The 16132-nt window shown below is 28.1% G+C and overlaps 1 protein-coding gene across 1 annotated transcript in view; it reads left to right on the forward strand.

Annotated features, from left to right (window-relative positions):
* Positions 1–16132, forward strand: part of LOC142326971 (uncharacterized) — a 38814-nt gene that overhangs the window by 10265 nt on the left and 12417 nt on the right. Inside the window, exons 2-4 of the mRNA XM_075369703.1 lie at positions 3053–3236; positions 9689–9764; positions 12332–12485. Coding sequence (XP_075225818.1) covers positions 3053–3236; positions 9689–9764; positions 12332–12485 — 414 coding nt within the window. The remainder of the gene's footprint in view (positions 1–3052; positions 3237–9688; positions 9765–12331; positions 12486–16132) is intronic.

Raw genomic sequence — 16132 nt, forward strand, 5'->3', positions numbered from 1 at the left:
AAAATGCTGAACATTTTATTCCAGTCTACGTTATCGAATGCCTTTTCTAGGTCTATAAACGCCAAGTATGTTGGTTTGTTTTTCTTTAATCTTCCTTCTACTATTAATCTGAGGCCTAAAATTGCTTCCCTTGTCCCTATACTTTTCTTGAAACCAAATTGGTCTTCTCCTAACACTTCCTCCACTCTACTCTCAATTCTGTATAGAATTCTAGTTAAGATTTTTTATGCATGACTAGTTAAACTAATGGTTCTGTATTCTTCACATTTATCTGCCCCTGCTTTCTTTGGTATCATTACTATAACACTTTTTTTGAAGTCTGACGGAAATTCCCCTTTTTCATAAATATTACACACCAGTTTGTATAATCTATCAATCGCTTCCTCACATGCACTGCGCAGTAATTCTACAGATATTCCGTCTATTCCAGGAGCCTTTCTGCCATTTAAATCTTTTAATGCTCTCTTAAATTCAGATCTCAGTATTGTTTCTCCCATTTCATCCTCCTCAACTTCCTCTTCTTCCTCTATAACACCATTTTCTAATTCATATCCTCCGTATAACTCTTCAATATATTCCACCCATCTATCGACTTTACCTTTTGTATTATATATTGGTGTACCATCTCTATTTTACCAATGTTCATTTCTCTTTTCACTTCTGAACACTTTTCTTTAATCCACTCTTCTTTCGCCAGTTTGCACTTCCTGTTTATAGCATTTCTTAATTGCCGATAGTTCCTTTTACTTTCTTCATCACTAGCATTCTTATATTTTCTACGTTCATCCATCAGCTGCAATATATCGTCTGAAACCCAAGGTTTTCTACCAGTTCTCTTTATTCCACCTAAGTTTGCTTCTGCTGATTTAAGAATTTCCTTTTTAACATTCTCCCATTCTTCTTCTACATTTTCTACCTTATCTTTTTTACTCAGACCTCTTGCGATGTCCTCCTCAAAAATCTTCTTTACCTCCTTTTCCTCAAGCTTCTCTAAATTCCACCGATTCATCTGACACCTTTTCTTCAGGTTTTTAAACCCCAATCTACATTTCCTTCCTTGCCTTTTCCAATGCTTGCATTCCAATCTCCAACTATTATTAAGTTTTCATCTCCTTTTACGTGTTTAATTGCTTCATCAATCTCTTCGTATACACACTCTACCTCATCATCATCATGGGCGCTTGTAGGCATATAGACGTTAACAATCGTTGTCGGTTTAGGTTTTCATTTTATCCTTATTACAATGATTCTATCGCTATGCGTCTTGAAATACTCCACTCTCCTCCCTATCTTCTTCTTCATCACGAAACCTACTCGCCTGCCCATTATTTGACGCTGAGTTAATTACTCTAAAATCACCTGACCAAAAGTCGCCTTCCTCTTCCCACCGAACCTCACTAATTCCTACTATATCCACATTTACCCTATCCATTTCCCTTTTTAAATTTTCTACCCTACCAACCTTTTTTAAGCTTCTAACATTCCACGCTCCGACTCTAGAATGTAATTTTTTACTTTTCTGGTGACCCCTTTCCTTAGTAGTCCCCACCCGGAGATCCGAACGGGGAACTAGTTTACCTCTGGAATATTTTACCAAGGAAGGCGCCTCCATTATTGTTATGTAAAAATGCAGAGAGCCACATTTTCTTGGAAAAAAAAACAGCTGTAGTTTTCCATTGCTTTCAGCTGTGCAGTACTTAGAGGACTGAGTGATATTGATATGGCCGTTTAAGTCATTGTGACTCACGCCCCTAACAACTACTGAAAGAGCTGCTGCCCTCTTTCAGGAATGGTAGGTCTACAAAATTATATATGTGGTTAACAGTTTTATGATTAAGATTTACCAGTAAATGGGGTGTTTGAACGCCCCTTTAAACACATCATTCTTCTCAAATTATGGTTTTACGTGATCATATTCTTTGCCTTATTACTGGAGTTAAAACTTTTGGTGCTCCTGTTATCCACTGCAGATATTCCTTAATATTAAAACCTGTTAAAAAGATATTGATTCTTAATTGTTTATATTATGTGCAGTCTTTGTTTGATCTCACATTCCCATCCTTAAAATAATATCATGACCGTGACCACACCTGTTTGGATTTCATAAAATACCATGTTCCTGAAGAAAATGTATCATGGTGTCTTTGTCTTGAACACTTTTGATTAAAAACTGAAATTCATAAGTACAACAGTACAAAACACACAGCATTAAAAATGAGAAGCAGGCTTGCAATATGTACAGTCTGAACCAAAACAAAACTGCAGTTTTATTGTTATAACATGAATTAATAATAGAAGATGATCTCATAACTTTTATGTATGACACATGTTATTTATTGTGGCTGTTAAAATTATGACATATAATGGAGAAAATCAAAAAATTACTTTACTATACTTGATTAAATCAAGTACTTAAATTGATAGCTGTTAGTTATGGAAATTAAAAAAATCTTTGCAGAAAGTAACAAAGTTAAGCAAAAAATAGATGTGTGTGAAGTGAGATGGGATTCCATAAAAAATGCACAACAAATGCAGATGAACATAAAGAAATCCGTTATTTAGAACATAAACTTAAAAAAAAAATTAAATGTGACAAGGATAATGCAAATATATATTATCAAAAGTAGAACGTAAAAAGTTTACATCTCCTTCCTACAAAAATAATACTGAACGAAACAGCTAAAGATAAGATAACAGTCTAATTTCTAAATGTGAAATATTGTATTTACAGGTAGTAGTTATGTGATATCTTTAAATCTACAAATTAGAAAGTACTAAATAATAGTAATAATGAATAATTTAGTAACTAACACTAAAACTTCTAACATAAAATTTAAAAAACGTATATTACTGAGCTGATGAATTTTAAAATCGAAAAGATTACAAATTTTTTGTTTTTTAACTTTCAGGCAAGTAAAACCTTTCTGGTAGTTTGCATAAAAAAAATTATATTGCAATTTAAAACTAATAGCTAAAATTAAAAAGTATCAAAAATTTTAAATCAAACTATTTTGCCTCATTCTTATTAATATAGTTTTTTTTTTTCTTTTAGACTGACATATGTTTGAAAGAGAAAGAATGGAGAAAATCTGTAGAAACTGCAATAAAAGGACGTGACCATCAGATAGTAACATTAAAACAACAAGTGATAGATCTTCAAAAACAGTTAGACAACACACTTCAGTTATTGCTATCAAAGGAACGTGAACTGACTAATATTGAAACTGCTTTTAGAGGTAATTATTATTACATTACATTAATTATTTATACTTCTTTTTTTTGTTTAATTATTGTTTAGTATCATTTTAGTATTTATTATTAACAGAATTTCAAAAAAACCTTTTCTAATCTTAATTGACTATTCATGATTTAATACAGCAGTTCATTTAATTTTTATTAAAGTATTAACTATTGTAATTAAGTATTATTTCTACTTCATGATTAAAATCTATAATGTAATAAATAATTTCCCAGTAAACCCACCTACAGTAAAATCATTACACCTAAATAATCAGTCTATCTAATGAAGTATTTAGTGTGTTCAGTCTTTCTGATACACTATACTTATTTCTACTTCATGATTAAAATCTATGTAATAAATAATTTCCCAGTAAACCCACCTACAGTAAAATCATTACACCTAAATAATCAGTCTATCTAATGAAGTATTTAGTGTGTTCAGTCTTTCTGATACACTATACTTATTTCTACTTCATGATTAAAATCTATGTAATAAATAATTTCCCAGTAAACCCACCTACAGTAAAATCATTACACCTAAATAATCAGTCTATCTAATGAAGTATTTAGTGTGTTCAGTCTTTCTGATACACTATCTCTTATACATATTCACCCACAGATTTGAAAAACATACAGGCACGTACTATATATGAGGCACCTGATAGAAACAGGACATAGATATAAAGATAGTACCGCACAAAAATGTTATACATAAAAACCTAGATCTTTCTCTATGCACTTAATAAATTTACAAATTCACTAAATTTGACAAAAGAACTTTTTAAATGAATGGACAAAACATGGTTCAAAATATTATCTTTACATGGTAAAGAAGTTTCCTAATCTTTTTAATACATTAATGACAATGCCACCAGTATTGCATTAAAGAAAGAAGCACATATTTGCTTCCTTTTTCCCTATGTAATTTTTAATACCTTCTTTGCTTATATAATCTTTAATACATTTAAAGTGTTATATTTTTCACAATGAAGGAATTGGTAAATGTATATACATATATATATATTTCATCATCGTTTCAATATCATAAACACATGTGATTCAACTAAATTTCTTAGTGTAACAATTGATGCCTCATTGCCGTGAATAATCTGCTGAACATTCCAGAGATCATTTACATACCTGTACTGGCAAATTTTTTTAAAGTAATAAAATATTACCGTGTTTATACACAATAGAGGTGTTGTTAAACGCACAAAAGAAAGTACAAATTAATAGGAATTGGACACATTATATCACCTGTGATAGATATCTCATCCAATCACTGAATGAAATATTAAATTATTTTGTGACGTATCTCTACATTATGTTAAGAAAAAGATTTCTTACAATTACTAAGTGAAGTAATCTTTCAAAAAAAGGATGAGGAGTGGAATGGTTGTTTTAAATTGCTTTTTATTATTTATTTATATGGAGTAACTTACATGTATAACTTACATTATAATTTATAAAAATATAAAGTGTTTTTTTTTTTGCATTTGTTCGCCTCCTACTATTATACAGATCTAATAGATAAAATTAAAATAAAATAAAATATTTACTTGAAACTATGAGCTTATTTCCAAACTTACAGCTAAAATAAATCAATTTTTTTTTCTATTCAGTTATATTGTTGACTTTCGATTTTACCCCTCTTATATTTTTTAATTGTTTTTCAGGTATTTATTTTAACCATTAGTTTATTTTTTTTTATTACTTTTAAAATATTTATCTCTCTTAAAATTTTTCTTACTTGTGCTGTTAACTGATTTTTACAACTTAAGCCCTTTTTTAAAATCAATCTTTTAAGAATCATACTCATCTGTACTATATACAAATATATTTATTTTATTAGATCAACCAAAGTACAGAATAAATAAATTAGAATGACTTACCTTATTTCAATAAATATGTAGGAGCACTTTTCCAATTTTCTCGCATCATCAGCTGTGCATTACATATTCATAAATTCATCTGAAATTACATTACAAACTTCATAAAATATAATATCTTATAAATCATTTATTTATTTTATTTAAAATTTAAAACTTTAATCTTTTTATTTTAAGAATTTACACTTTTATTCAGTTAAATTAAAATTTAAAAATTATGAAAATTAATTAAAATTAACGTTAAAATTAAATTGTTAACATTTTTACGTTTTTATCCATTTTTTACTGAGGATTTCCCTAATTTAACAAACAGAAATTATATTCTTCAACTTTTCCAACAGGTTGGTTCCAATGTTAATGAGAATCAAATGTATTGCCCAAATACTTAACACCATACTTTGTTAAAAGTTATGTTCAGATTATTTACTATTAACTGTTTAACTTAGTTTAATTTATTAGTAACTGTTTAAAAGTTGGTACAGTGACACTGTCATGAAAATGGAAGAGTATGTTTTTTCACAGGTAAATAACTGTTAGCTTATTTGTAAGGATCCATTGGACTATTGAAGGAAAATCAGAACTTATGTTTCTAAATAAAGCATTCCAGCCTTTAGCTGAGTATCATCTACAAAGGAAAGAATGTTTCCATAACTTGTATCATTTATGTACAGAATGAATAGTAATAGGCCAAGTATTGAGACTGAGGTACTTTTTGCTTTATTTTACTCTCAGAACATTTCAAAATTCTGTAGATGAATTTCTTAAAATATTGTATAGAACTTGATATTTAACAAATGAATGGATTTTAGAAGAATTTTTGTATTTATATACCGATCAAAAATTTTATATACTGTAATTTTGCTTAATTTAAATTATTATGAATGAGATTGTAACTGCATATTGGAATATCCCCTTTGTTCGAATAAAAAAAAATCTTTATGTTTTAGGAAAGAATTTTGGAAAAATATAACAAAATAAAAAATCTAAGTATTACTAATTTCAATAATAATAATTATAATAAATGATTGATTAGATTTGAAGGACATCAGATTCTTCCTGTGAGATTCTTGGCACTTAAGAAAAAAACTACAAAAATTAAAAAAATAATAAAAAAGAATTTAGATATGATTTAAACTTGCTGTTTTTAGAAAGTCATAATAAATTTTGTTAATTTATAATTGTGCCTCTAAGGAAGAAATTATTAACATTATTAAAAAAAAATATCACTTTGAACAAATTCATATTTGAATAAAATATATAATTAAATAAAATAGATGAGTCACCTTGTAACTTATCTTTAAATTAAAAAAAAATCAGTAATACTCACTTATAAAATACATTCTTAAAGGTTTATGTAATTCTTAAATATATAATTTATCCCATCATTGCTCAACAGATTCGAGAAGTTCTGATGGCTGATATTATTTATGAGCTGTGGTTGGACTTGAACTTCCTTAGATGACAACTGGTATATTTTCTTTTAACATTACGGTCGAGGTATAACTCATTGACTTACATGATGGCTGGAATCCAAATGACTGAACAAAGGCTCCGAAATTAGAGGACTATTGAAAAATATTGATATTTATTTTCATAATGTGTATGTTGCAATCTATTCAACCAGTGAACAATAAACAACCCCTCCAGTGCCAATGAGAGGAAGATGATATGTATGACATGTAAATGAACTGTAGTCTTGTACAGACTCAGGCTGACCACTCCTGAGATGTGTGGTTAATTAAACCCCAACTTCAAAGTACACCAGTGTCTAGTATTCAGATCTGTATAAAAGTAATTTAGCTTTTACTAGGAATTTTTTTAGGCTTATCCTAGGATTTTACTAGGAGAACCTTTGATATCAAAAATCAGCCATTAAACAAATGATTTGCAACGATGAGTTTACCACTGGACCAGCCCGTTGGGCTAAATATAATTATGAAGCTATTATATTTGAAATAAAATTTACTCTATATAAGTAGAAGGAGAAAACTAAATTTACTAAAGTTGCAGAAAAATTACTTTTTTAATGGTGCATATGCAGACAGTGAACCTATAACAACAACAGTAAAGAATAAAATTTAAGACATCTATGATTCAGAAATTCAGACTTCAGGAAATTTTGCCTGATGAAATCAACATTTTTTATTGTACTACGAAATTTGTAGAGAGTTAAAATTGAACTTACAGCAAAAGATCAAGTTAAACTGCAGAAAATTACAAAGGCAACAAAATTTGAATGATGAAAGTTGGTCATTTATTTATTAAAATATCAAAATCTGGTAATTTTGTAAAATGTGAATAAAAATTAAAAACCATAATTGTAATTAATAGCATTTTGATATTGATGAGGTCTAAAATTATACAAAGAAATATATTACAATGTGGGAAAGTACTGAGTGTGATTAAATAAATCATAATCACTTTCTTTCTCTCTTCAATACAAAAAAATTGATAATCCTAAAATATGAAAAAATCAAAAATTTAATTGTTCAATAGGCAAATAAAGTTTTACAAAAAAAACTAGCTTGAATATTGAAATTCTATTGGTTGAGGATTAATAAACAATTAAACATTTTAAGAAAATCAAACAGGTATTTTGATGAAATTTTTATTGACAAAAAACATTAACCTTTTATTAGAAAATTATAAATAATTTTCTAATATTGTTGAAATAGAATCAAAATAGAAGTAAAATAAGAAAAAAATTGTTGAAAAATAAATAAAAAGAGGGAAGGCCAGCCAATATGAGATGGTACAATATTTTATACCCTTATATCATATGTTTATATGATATAAGGGTATAAAGTATGCACTAAAAAATACATTTAAAAACTTACTTCAATATACATTAAAAAATGACTAAATAAATTTGATTAATTTAATGCAAGTTTGTTCTGTTATATTACAAAAATCATTGAAATGTAAAAATCACATGAAAATCATTTTAACATGAAAATCATTTAATATCGATGTACGACTATTTATAGTATTATAATTTAATACACAGAGTGGTTCAGGAGGATAAAGAAATAATTTGGTAACTGTCTAGAGCTTGAAATAAAGAAAAACGCTCATACAAACATATGTTCGAAAACGCTTTGTTATTGAGTTATGGCTGGTGAAAAATTTTATCCAGATTTCAGTTCCCCCGGTGAAATTAGGTCACCTGATTTTTTTTTTATAAACATAGCTAAATAGAGTACAACAATCATGAAGTCACTATGTAATTTGATTCTTAAAAATAATGAAACGCAATCAAAATTATGTCAAAAACAACTAAACTACCTACATTTATTAATAACAAGTAACCATAACTTTTATGACAATGAGTTGTATTCAAATTAATTTTGAAGCATACAGTTAGTGCTGGCAACCTAATTTTTCAAAGGTCTAAATTTATGGTACTAAAATCAAGCGCTTTTAATTTTTACAAATCCATAACATTTTTCTATTAAAAGTTGATTTTTTTTGTTTTTTACAGATTTTATTACATCAACTTAGAAAGAATTAAATCTTCTACAAGTTTTGATAACAAAATTTACTCCTTTATTAGTCATTTAACAAAGTTATTGTACTTCAAACCTTTCCTTTTTTCTGTTTAGCCTCTGGAACCACCGTAAGGATTACTTCAGAGGATGAATGAGGATTATATGTTTGAATATAAATGAAGAGTAGTCTTGTACAGTCTCAGATTGACCATTCCTGAGATGTGTGGTTAATTGAAACCCAACCAACAAAGAACACCTGTATCCATGGATCTAGTATTCAAATCTATATAAAAGTAACTGCCTTTACTAGGATTTGAACTCAGAACTCTTGACTTCAAAATCAGCTGATTTGTGATGATCAGTTAAAACTGACCTGTGATGACTCAGTTAAAACCAACCTGATGGGTTTACTTCAAACCTAAAAAGAAAACTTGTTTTTGTCACCAAATTCTTCTGTTTTATGTTTGATATCATGAAAGCTCTGAAGATACAGTTTCAGGACTTATTTAATTTGATTTTTCAGATCAAAAAACACAACAAACTATTATATTTATACTCCTTTCATAGTGACTAAAAAATTTTAGTATGACCTCATTTTGCAGGGGGAACTGAAATCCAGGCGAAAGTTTTTGCTAGCCATAACTTGGTATCAAAGCATTTTTGAACAATTGTTTTGTATAAACTTTTTTCCTTATTTCAAGCTTTAGAAACAGTTATCAAATTATTTCACTTTACTCCTGAATCATTCTGTATAGTACACTACTAAGAAGTGAAATAATGAGATTATTTTTAGAAAAGATTGGTTTTATGCTTTGATATATGTTATTTTATAGAGTTAATTTCATTTTTAAAAAGAAATTGTATTTAACACTCATAGAATATGAACTTTTATCATTATTTTTATGAAAATTTTTTAAAAATTATAATAGTGCATTTAGGAATTTTCTTTTGTTAATCAAACTGTAATCTTTTACTCTGAGTCTAATGTTTTTTTTTTACCTTTAATTATTGAAATGTTAACAATGGTTAAACAAATGTATATCTATTGATAACAGTTGATTTATGTTTCAGATATTAAAATGTCTTTTGAAAATGAAAAGTCCAAGGCTGAAAATTTAATAAAATGCCTTCAAAGTGAAATGATGAAGTGAGTATAAAGAGAGTTGTTCCTTACAATAGTGGCTTAATTAATCAATTAATGACTTTTCATTGATAAAAGCATTGTTGTTTGCTTTTATAGATATTTTATAACTTTAAAATACCATACACTCATAAACTTTGTTAAAGGAAAAGAAGTGAATAGTTAAAAACTTATTCTTCTTTGAAAAGAAGTTCTGTTCAAAAATCTACTTGTCATATATATGTACAGCTTTGTTGTTCGAGATTATATAAAAGTGTTAGCTGAAGTGGTATGAACTCATTTACATAAAGAATTCACCACTCTGTTTGAGATGAAACTTTTAAACAACAATTTTCTTTGTTTTATTCCTTTACAATTTTAGTATTGAAGAATGTTTAAATTCATTAAAAAGTTAAAATTTTGGAAACTTTGAATTTCAATTACCTTTTATGTTTACTAGTTCTCTTTTTCTTTATTTGTAACTTGATTTTATATGAAAAAAATCAGAAATGCATTAGTTGTATGTTCAGATGATCTCTAGTTTTAACTAGATCAGACGAAATATTGATAAAAGTTTTCTGACATTCTTTTGCTTATTGTTCACAAATTTTCTCTTACCGAAATTTTTTTTTTTATATTTAATTTAATTGTTTTGCCATTGATTATAAAACCATTTCATTGTACTCACATTTCTCTTTTCTATTTTTTATTCTCTAATTGTTCACATTAATTATACTTTGCCTATCTCAGTTCTAAATCTTTAGTTTTATCCCATGGTTTTATTAAAATTTGTAAGTTTTAAATAAATAAGTGAGATTTTTTTAAAATGGTTTGGTAATTTATTAAAAGATCTTTTCTCATAAACTGAAGTAATTGTATTGAGTTATACAAAAACAGTTCAGTTGCCTATTTGTTAGGGATAAATATTGTTTGTTATTATTGTTATTATTATTTTTATTGACAATTAAAAGACACTTTTAAACAGAAACAATATTACTCTGCTGATGAATTTTTAAATAATCCTATTTAAATAAATCCTCGTTTTCCTGGATCTCATTCATTGTGTACCTAAATACTGGTATGTGTTTAAAATAATTTTCAGTAACACATTCTGAATTGTGAATTATTTTCCACCTGATTTAGCTTCAAATTTAAATAAATACTTTAAGGACATTCATGATACATTGGATGATTAAGGAAAGACCGCCAGAATACTTATTGACAAGTTCACTCTTGAAAAACCTGGTTCTTTCTTGAAAAAGTAAAATTTTAAACAAAATACAACCTAACAAGGTTCTGTTGAAAAGTAGTTCTTGTAATTAATAAGATGTAGCTTCATATCTTTTTGTTTCATTTGAATGTTTTTTTCCATTGAGTTATTAGCAAAGATGCATTACATTTTAGCCACTGTCCTAAATATAGCACAATTCCCTCCTCCTCTCCCTCACCAATCCAAATTTATATTTAAATTTATAAAGCTCTTCATTTTTTCTAATACTCCACTTATCCTCTTCAATTTTAAATGCCTCTAATATTTTTCATAATACTTTCCTTTCTTTCTTCTCTTTCTTCAATTTCACCTACCTTATTCATCATAAATATTCCGAGGCATACAAACATTCAGGTATAATAACTGCATTATAATGCCTAATTTTTGTTTTCCTGGAAATTGATTTTTTACTGTATAAATGCTTTGTTAAGTGATATGCAAGATCCATTTTACTAGCACTTAACTTTATTCGATTCTTTACCTATAGCGTTGGGTTTAGTTATTTCCGTAGATATTTAAATTTATTCACTTTATTAATTATTCTATATTTGGTATGGTAAAATAACACAATTATTATATAATTTACAGTTCTTGATATTATGTTTTAATCTTTTTATTAATTTAATATTATACTTAATTTTTATATTTACTGTTTTTAACAAAATGTTATTTTAAGATACCTAAAATATTGTTATAATAATACAAAATTTTATAAAAAATACAATCTGTTCTGAAAAGGAATGTAAGACATAAATAAGAATAGGAATGCAAGAAAATGCAATAAGATATTATTTAAAAAAAGAATTGTTCAAAGTATGTTTAGTAAAGTGGTCAGTCGAAGTCTGTCAACCAGAACAAATCAAAGTATAATACAGTAAAAAAGTAAACAAAATTTCCATGTAATTTATTTGAATCAGTCTGATGCTATAAAATAATAAAAGGTATATTAATTAGATATGAGTAGAAGTGTATAAATATTTAGTTGTCATTTTAAAAGGTATACAATTAATTAAACTCTAACTTATTCATAAATGAAAATTTTTGTAGAAGTAAAATAAAAATTATTGATTTGATAAGTTACCATACACTTTTTTAATTTTAAATACTATCACAGGATTTATATATCAATCTTAAATAGTGCTGGAAAATAAAGGTATTGAAGAAAAATTGTTTGTAATTTATTAAATGTGAATTGCATGATCTATCAGTGGTAGTAGAAAAATTATTTGTCGACAATAAAATCAATACTGTTGGATACTGAACAAATATAATAAAGAAAGATCTTTTCTTGTTTATAAAAAAATAATTTTTACATTTCTTCCAGCAAAATAAAAGAAAAGGAACATGAGATTGAAGAATTAAAAAAAGAGTTTTTGAAAACACAATCAGAGATAAGAGAACGTCATGTAACTGCTATTCATCAATTAACAAAAGAATCCAGACAACAAGTTGAATGTCTAGAAACAGAGCTGGAACAGGTATATTCATATTTTTTCCATTAGAAAGGTAAAACATTTATGAAAATATAAAGTTGAAAATAATAATTTGATAGAGTATATATTTTTGGTAATTTGCATCCTCGATAAGATTGCAGATCACCCAAATCAAAAGCAAATCTCTTTGTCAATTAACTTACCCTTCCTCTACTCATTCTTACCCTTACTTATTCTTCATCGTTTCTTCCCTTATTAAGTACTATTGGAAATGAATAGTCATTTGAGAAACTGCGAGTTATCAGCGACATGAGCGGCTTGAGATAAAATGTTCATCTATGCGAGACATTAATTTTCTTATACACAATTTGGCATTGAATTTTTACTTGTTGTGTACAGGGAGAAGCCATCAAATAATGATGAACTTCTTTACACAGTATGCCCATTGCTATTATCTATTATAGTACTGGCAGCTTTTATTTACTTAGTTTATCAATTGCTGATATTGGCAAAACAATTACTGGAACATTCTGCATCTTGAAAATTTACAAATAATAAAATATATAACTTAATATTAAGATAAAATTTTACGATGATTTTGGAAAGTACTGGCAACTTACATCTGTAATATAATATTATAAAGAATTCAAACATATAGGTTAACTTAGAACTACAGTAACACTTTGCGTGCTTTTCTTTTGCCAGAATCTTTGATTATTTCATCTATATTGATCTTTTGAAGAATTTGATATTCTATTGAAATCAACAACAAACCAACCAACTGTTATTGAGACATTGTTGATCTTAAGTAGTTTTTGATGAGTTTAAGTTTTGAAAATCTTTGTTCTCCTAAAACAAAAGTGACTGGGAGAGTGAGGACAATTCTGAGGGCTACATACAATTCTGGGAAGTTTTCATCTAAATACTTTAATATCTCCATTGGTCCCCTTAAACAGTCTTTTGGTAGATGGATATAATGACCAACAATTCTTGGTGAAGTTGAAAATCTGTGTTGGTATGACTTCCATTCATTAATGTGATTTGTAAGTTGGCACATTTTTCCAAAAGTGTTTCTTTTCCTCAGTTTCAGTGTCATACGTGAAACCAAAAATGTTGTGTTGTTTCACGAGTTCCATTCAAGTTCCTCTTGAATGCTTCCTTTGGATCAAGATGACGTACATCCTGAGACTCGTAACCAAACCACCTTTTTATTTTCTATGTCGTAGTTGTGCCTCTTTTTCAAAGGATGGATCGATTTCTAGAGCCTTAACAACTTCCCTAGCATCAGTACGAACTATTTTGAATCCTTTGTCACTCCTCATGTCTTTAAAATAAGTTTTCACTTGATCACTGAATTTTATAGCCTTTGAAGTGTTTTTTCAATAATTTACTGATCAAATTTTGAACAGAACCGAATGCCACAACAGAAGACAGGAGATAAATGTGTTAACTCCTGATTTTTTTTTTTTTAGTGCAGTGTTTTGCCACAGCCATCTGTTTTGGAATCATTGGAAAGTTCAAACAAGGCATCATAAACTTTTCCAGCCTGGTATCTAAGAAGAGTTATCGCATCAATTCTACTCTCCCTGCAAGTTTCACTAAGGAATTTTAGTGTCAAAGAAATCACATAATTCTTTAGACCATCGGTGGGTTGAAACAGAAAAAAAATTGTGTACTTCTTATGCTGTACTGATGAAATTTACTGCTTCAGTAAAAAAAAGAGCTGTGTCGTTCACAGGCAGGTTAAAAGAATAAGCACTGCACAATTCAAAAATTGCTCAAGGATTCAAAGTGAGGATTCTATTTATTTTGTACTCCAGCATGTTTATCCATCATTTTGGCTCCATTATCGTAGCCTTGCACATGCATGATACACAGAGACAGCTTTAAATATTCAAAATGGTTTAAAAGCATAACTGTTCAGCAATGATTATGTCAAATTTCCCAACAAACTCTAACATTTTCAAAAACTTACCATTATCTCTTGCATACAGTTTCTTTGTATTACCAAGAAGTGCTAGATTTTATGAGGGGACAAAATTTTGACATAACCACCATGCACTTGAACACTTGATTATTTGATTTTCGTGATAGATTGCTTTGCCCAACTACACTCAATCTAAGATTGAAATGATCTCATGTGTGTCCAGAGGACTTTTTATGTTCAAACAATATCTCACACATGTGTTAACAGTCACAGTTACCAAATTCTAAAGATAAAGATAAAGTTGTTCTGCTATTGTCAAAAAGGCAGAAGCAAAAGCAGAAAATAACATTTTTTGACATAGAGTAAATTAGCTACCTGCACTGAACTACTTCACCGTTGTTCAGGTGACTGCAATAATGAGTGGCACCAAATATGTGATTGTCTATGTTTAAGGGAAATTCTACATTGGAAATCTGCTCTGGACCACACTTAACAAGAATTTGTCAAGCAGTGTCAGTTATATAGACTGGTCATTCTCCAGGGTCATGTGACACATACAGTTAGTTGCTCTTGAGAATTCTGAAAAAAAAAACATATATTTTGCTATACATAAATCAGTTAGTCATGTAAGTGAATAATTTTTTCAGGTATCAAGAAATCTTTTAATATTACTTTTACAAAATGAAAACTGCATTAAATATTAAAAAAGCAATAGTTTAATTCCCTGGTTCGAAGTTCAATTCTGTACGAGAAAATATTAAATTTAGAATTTATATTGACCATTTGATTCTGATGAAATTGAAAATGAAAGTAGTTTAAAATGAATCTGTATTAATGAAATTGTCAAAATATGGAAATATACAGACTTCTTCTCTTCTATTCTTATCAAGAAAAATGAAAATTTATTTCATTATCTGGCTTTGATGAAATCGAAAAAGAAAGAAGGTATCAAATGAATAGTTTGTGTTAAAAGCTTCAAAATCTTAAAATATCTAGAGATCTAAGGTTCTATACTGTTCTATTAGTGACGTAACGTTTTTCAAATATCCAAATAATCTAAATGCTTGAAATATGATATACTTTACCAAGTTATATCAAAACTACTAGGGTAAATAAAAAAACCAAATTTTTAAAAACAGCCCATTTAAAATAAAAATGTTGGTAGAAAAATGTATTTTTAATTTATTAACCAAATTTTATTAAAATCATTTTTTTCATGGTTTTTGAACTGCTTATTACGAATATCACATCATAATCATAAGTTACCTAAATGACTTCTAACTAAACTGTTTTAAGACGGTAGCACCAGACCATAAATACCTATCCCAAACATAGATAAACATTTTTTTTACTTAAAAATGAGTTAAAAAACTGAAAAATGGAACACACAAGCACAGTGTATAACATTTGCCACAAAAAATCCAACAAGTGACATTAAAAAAATTTTTGTACTCTCCAAAGGCAAATATTTAGCCAAAAACCTTTCATATTTGCATAAGGACTTCTTATAAATCACTGCCCTTGTGGTTTGTGAGAGAATAATTGTATAATAAACATAAACATCATAAGTGACAACATAATTAAAATTTTCTGTAATTTACCTTCACAGCTAAAGGTTCTTTCGGACATGTAGATTTGTCTTCTGCACGTAAGGGAGATTTGTTTTCTTCCTCATTGTCTTTCTCTTTATCCTCTTCTTCTTTAAGATCTTTGGCATCAGCAATCAAAGATTCATCAGTCACCTACAAAAAACAAGTATAGATAA

The sequence above is a fragment of the Lycorma delicatula genome, chromosome 6 (assembly GCF_047948215.1).
Source record: "Lycorma delicatula isolate Av1 chromosome 6, ASM4794821v1, whole genome shotgun sequence".
NCBI classification, from domain to species: Eukaryota; Metazoa; Arthropoda; class Insecta; order Hemiptera; family Fulgoridae; genus Lycorma; species Lycorma delicatula.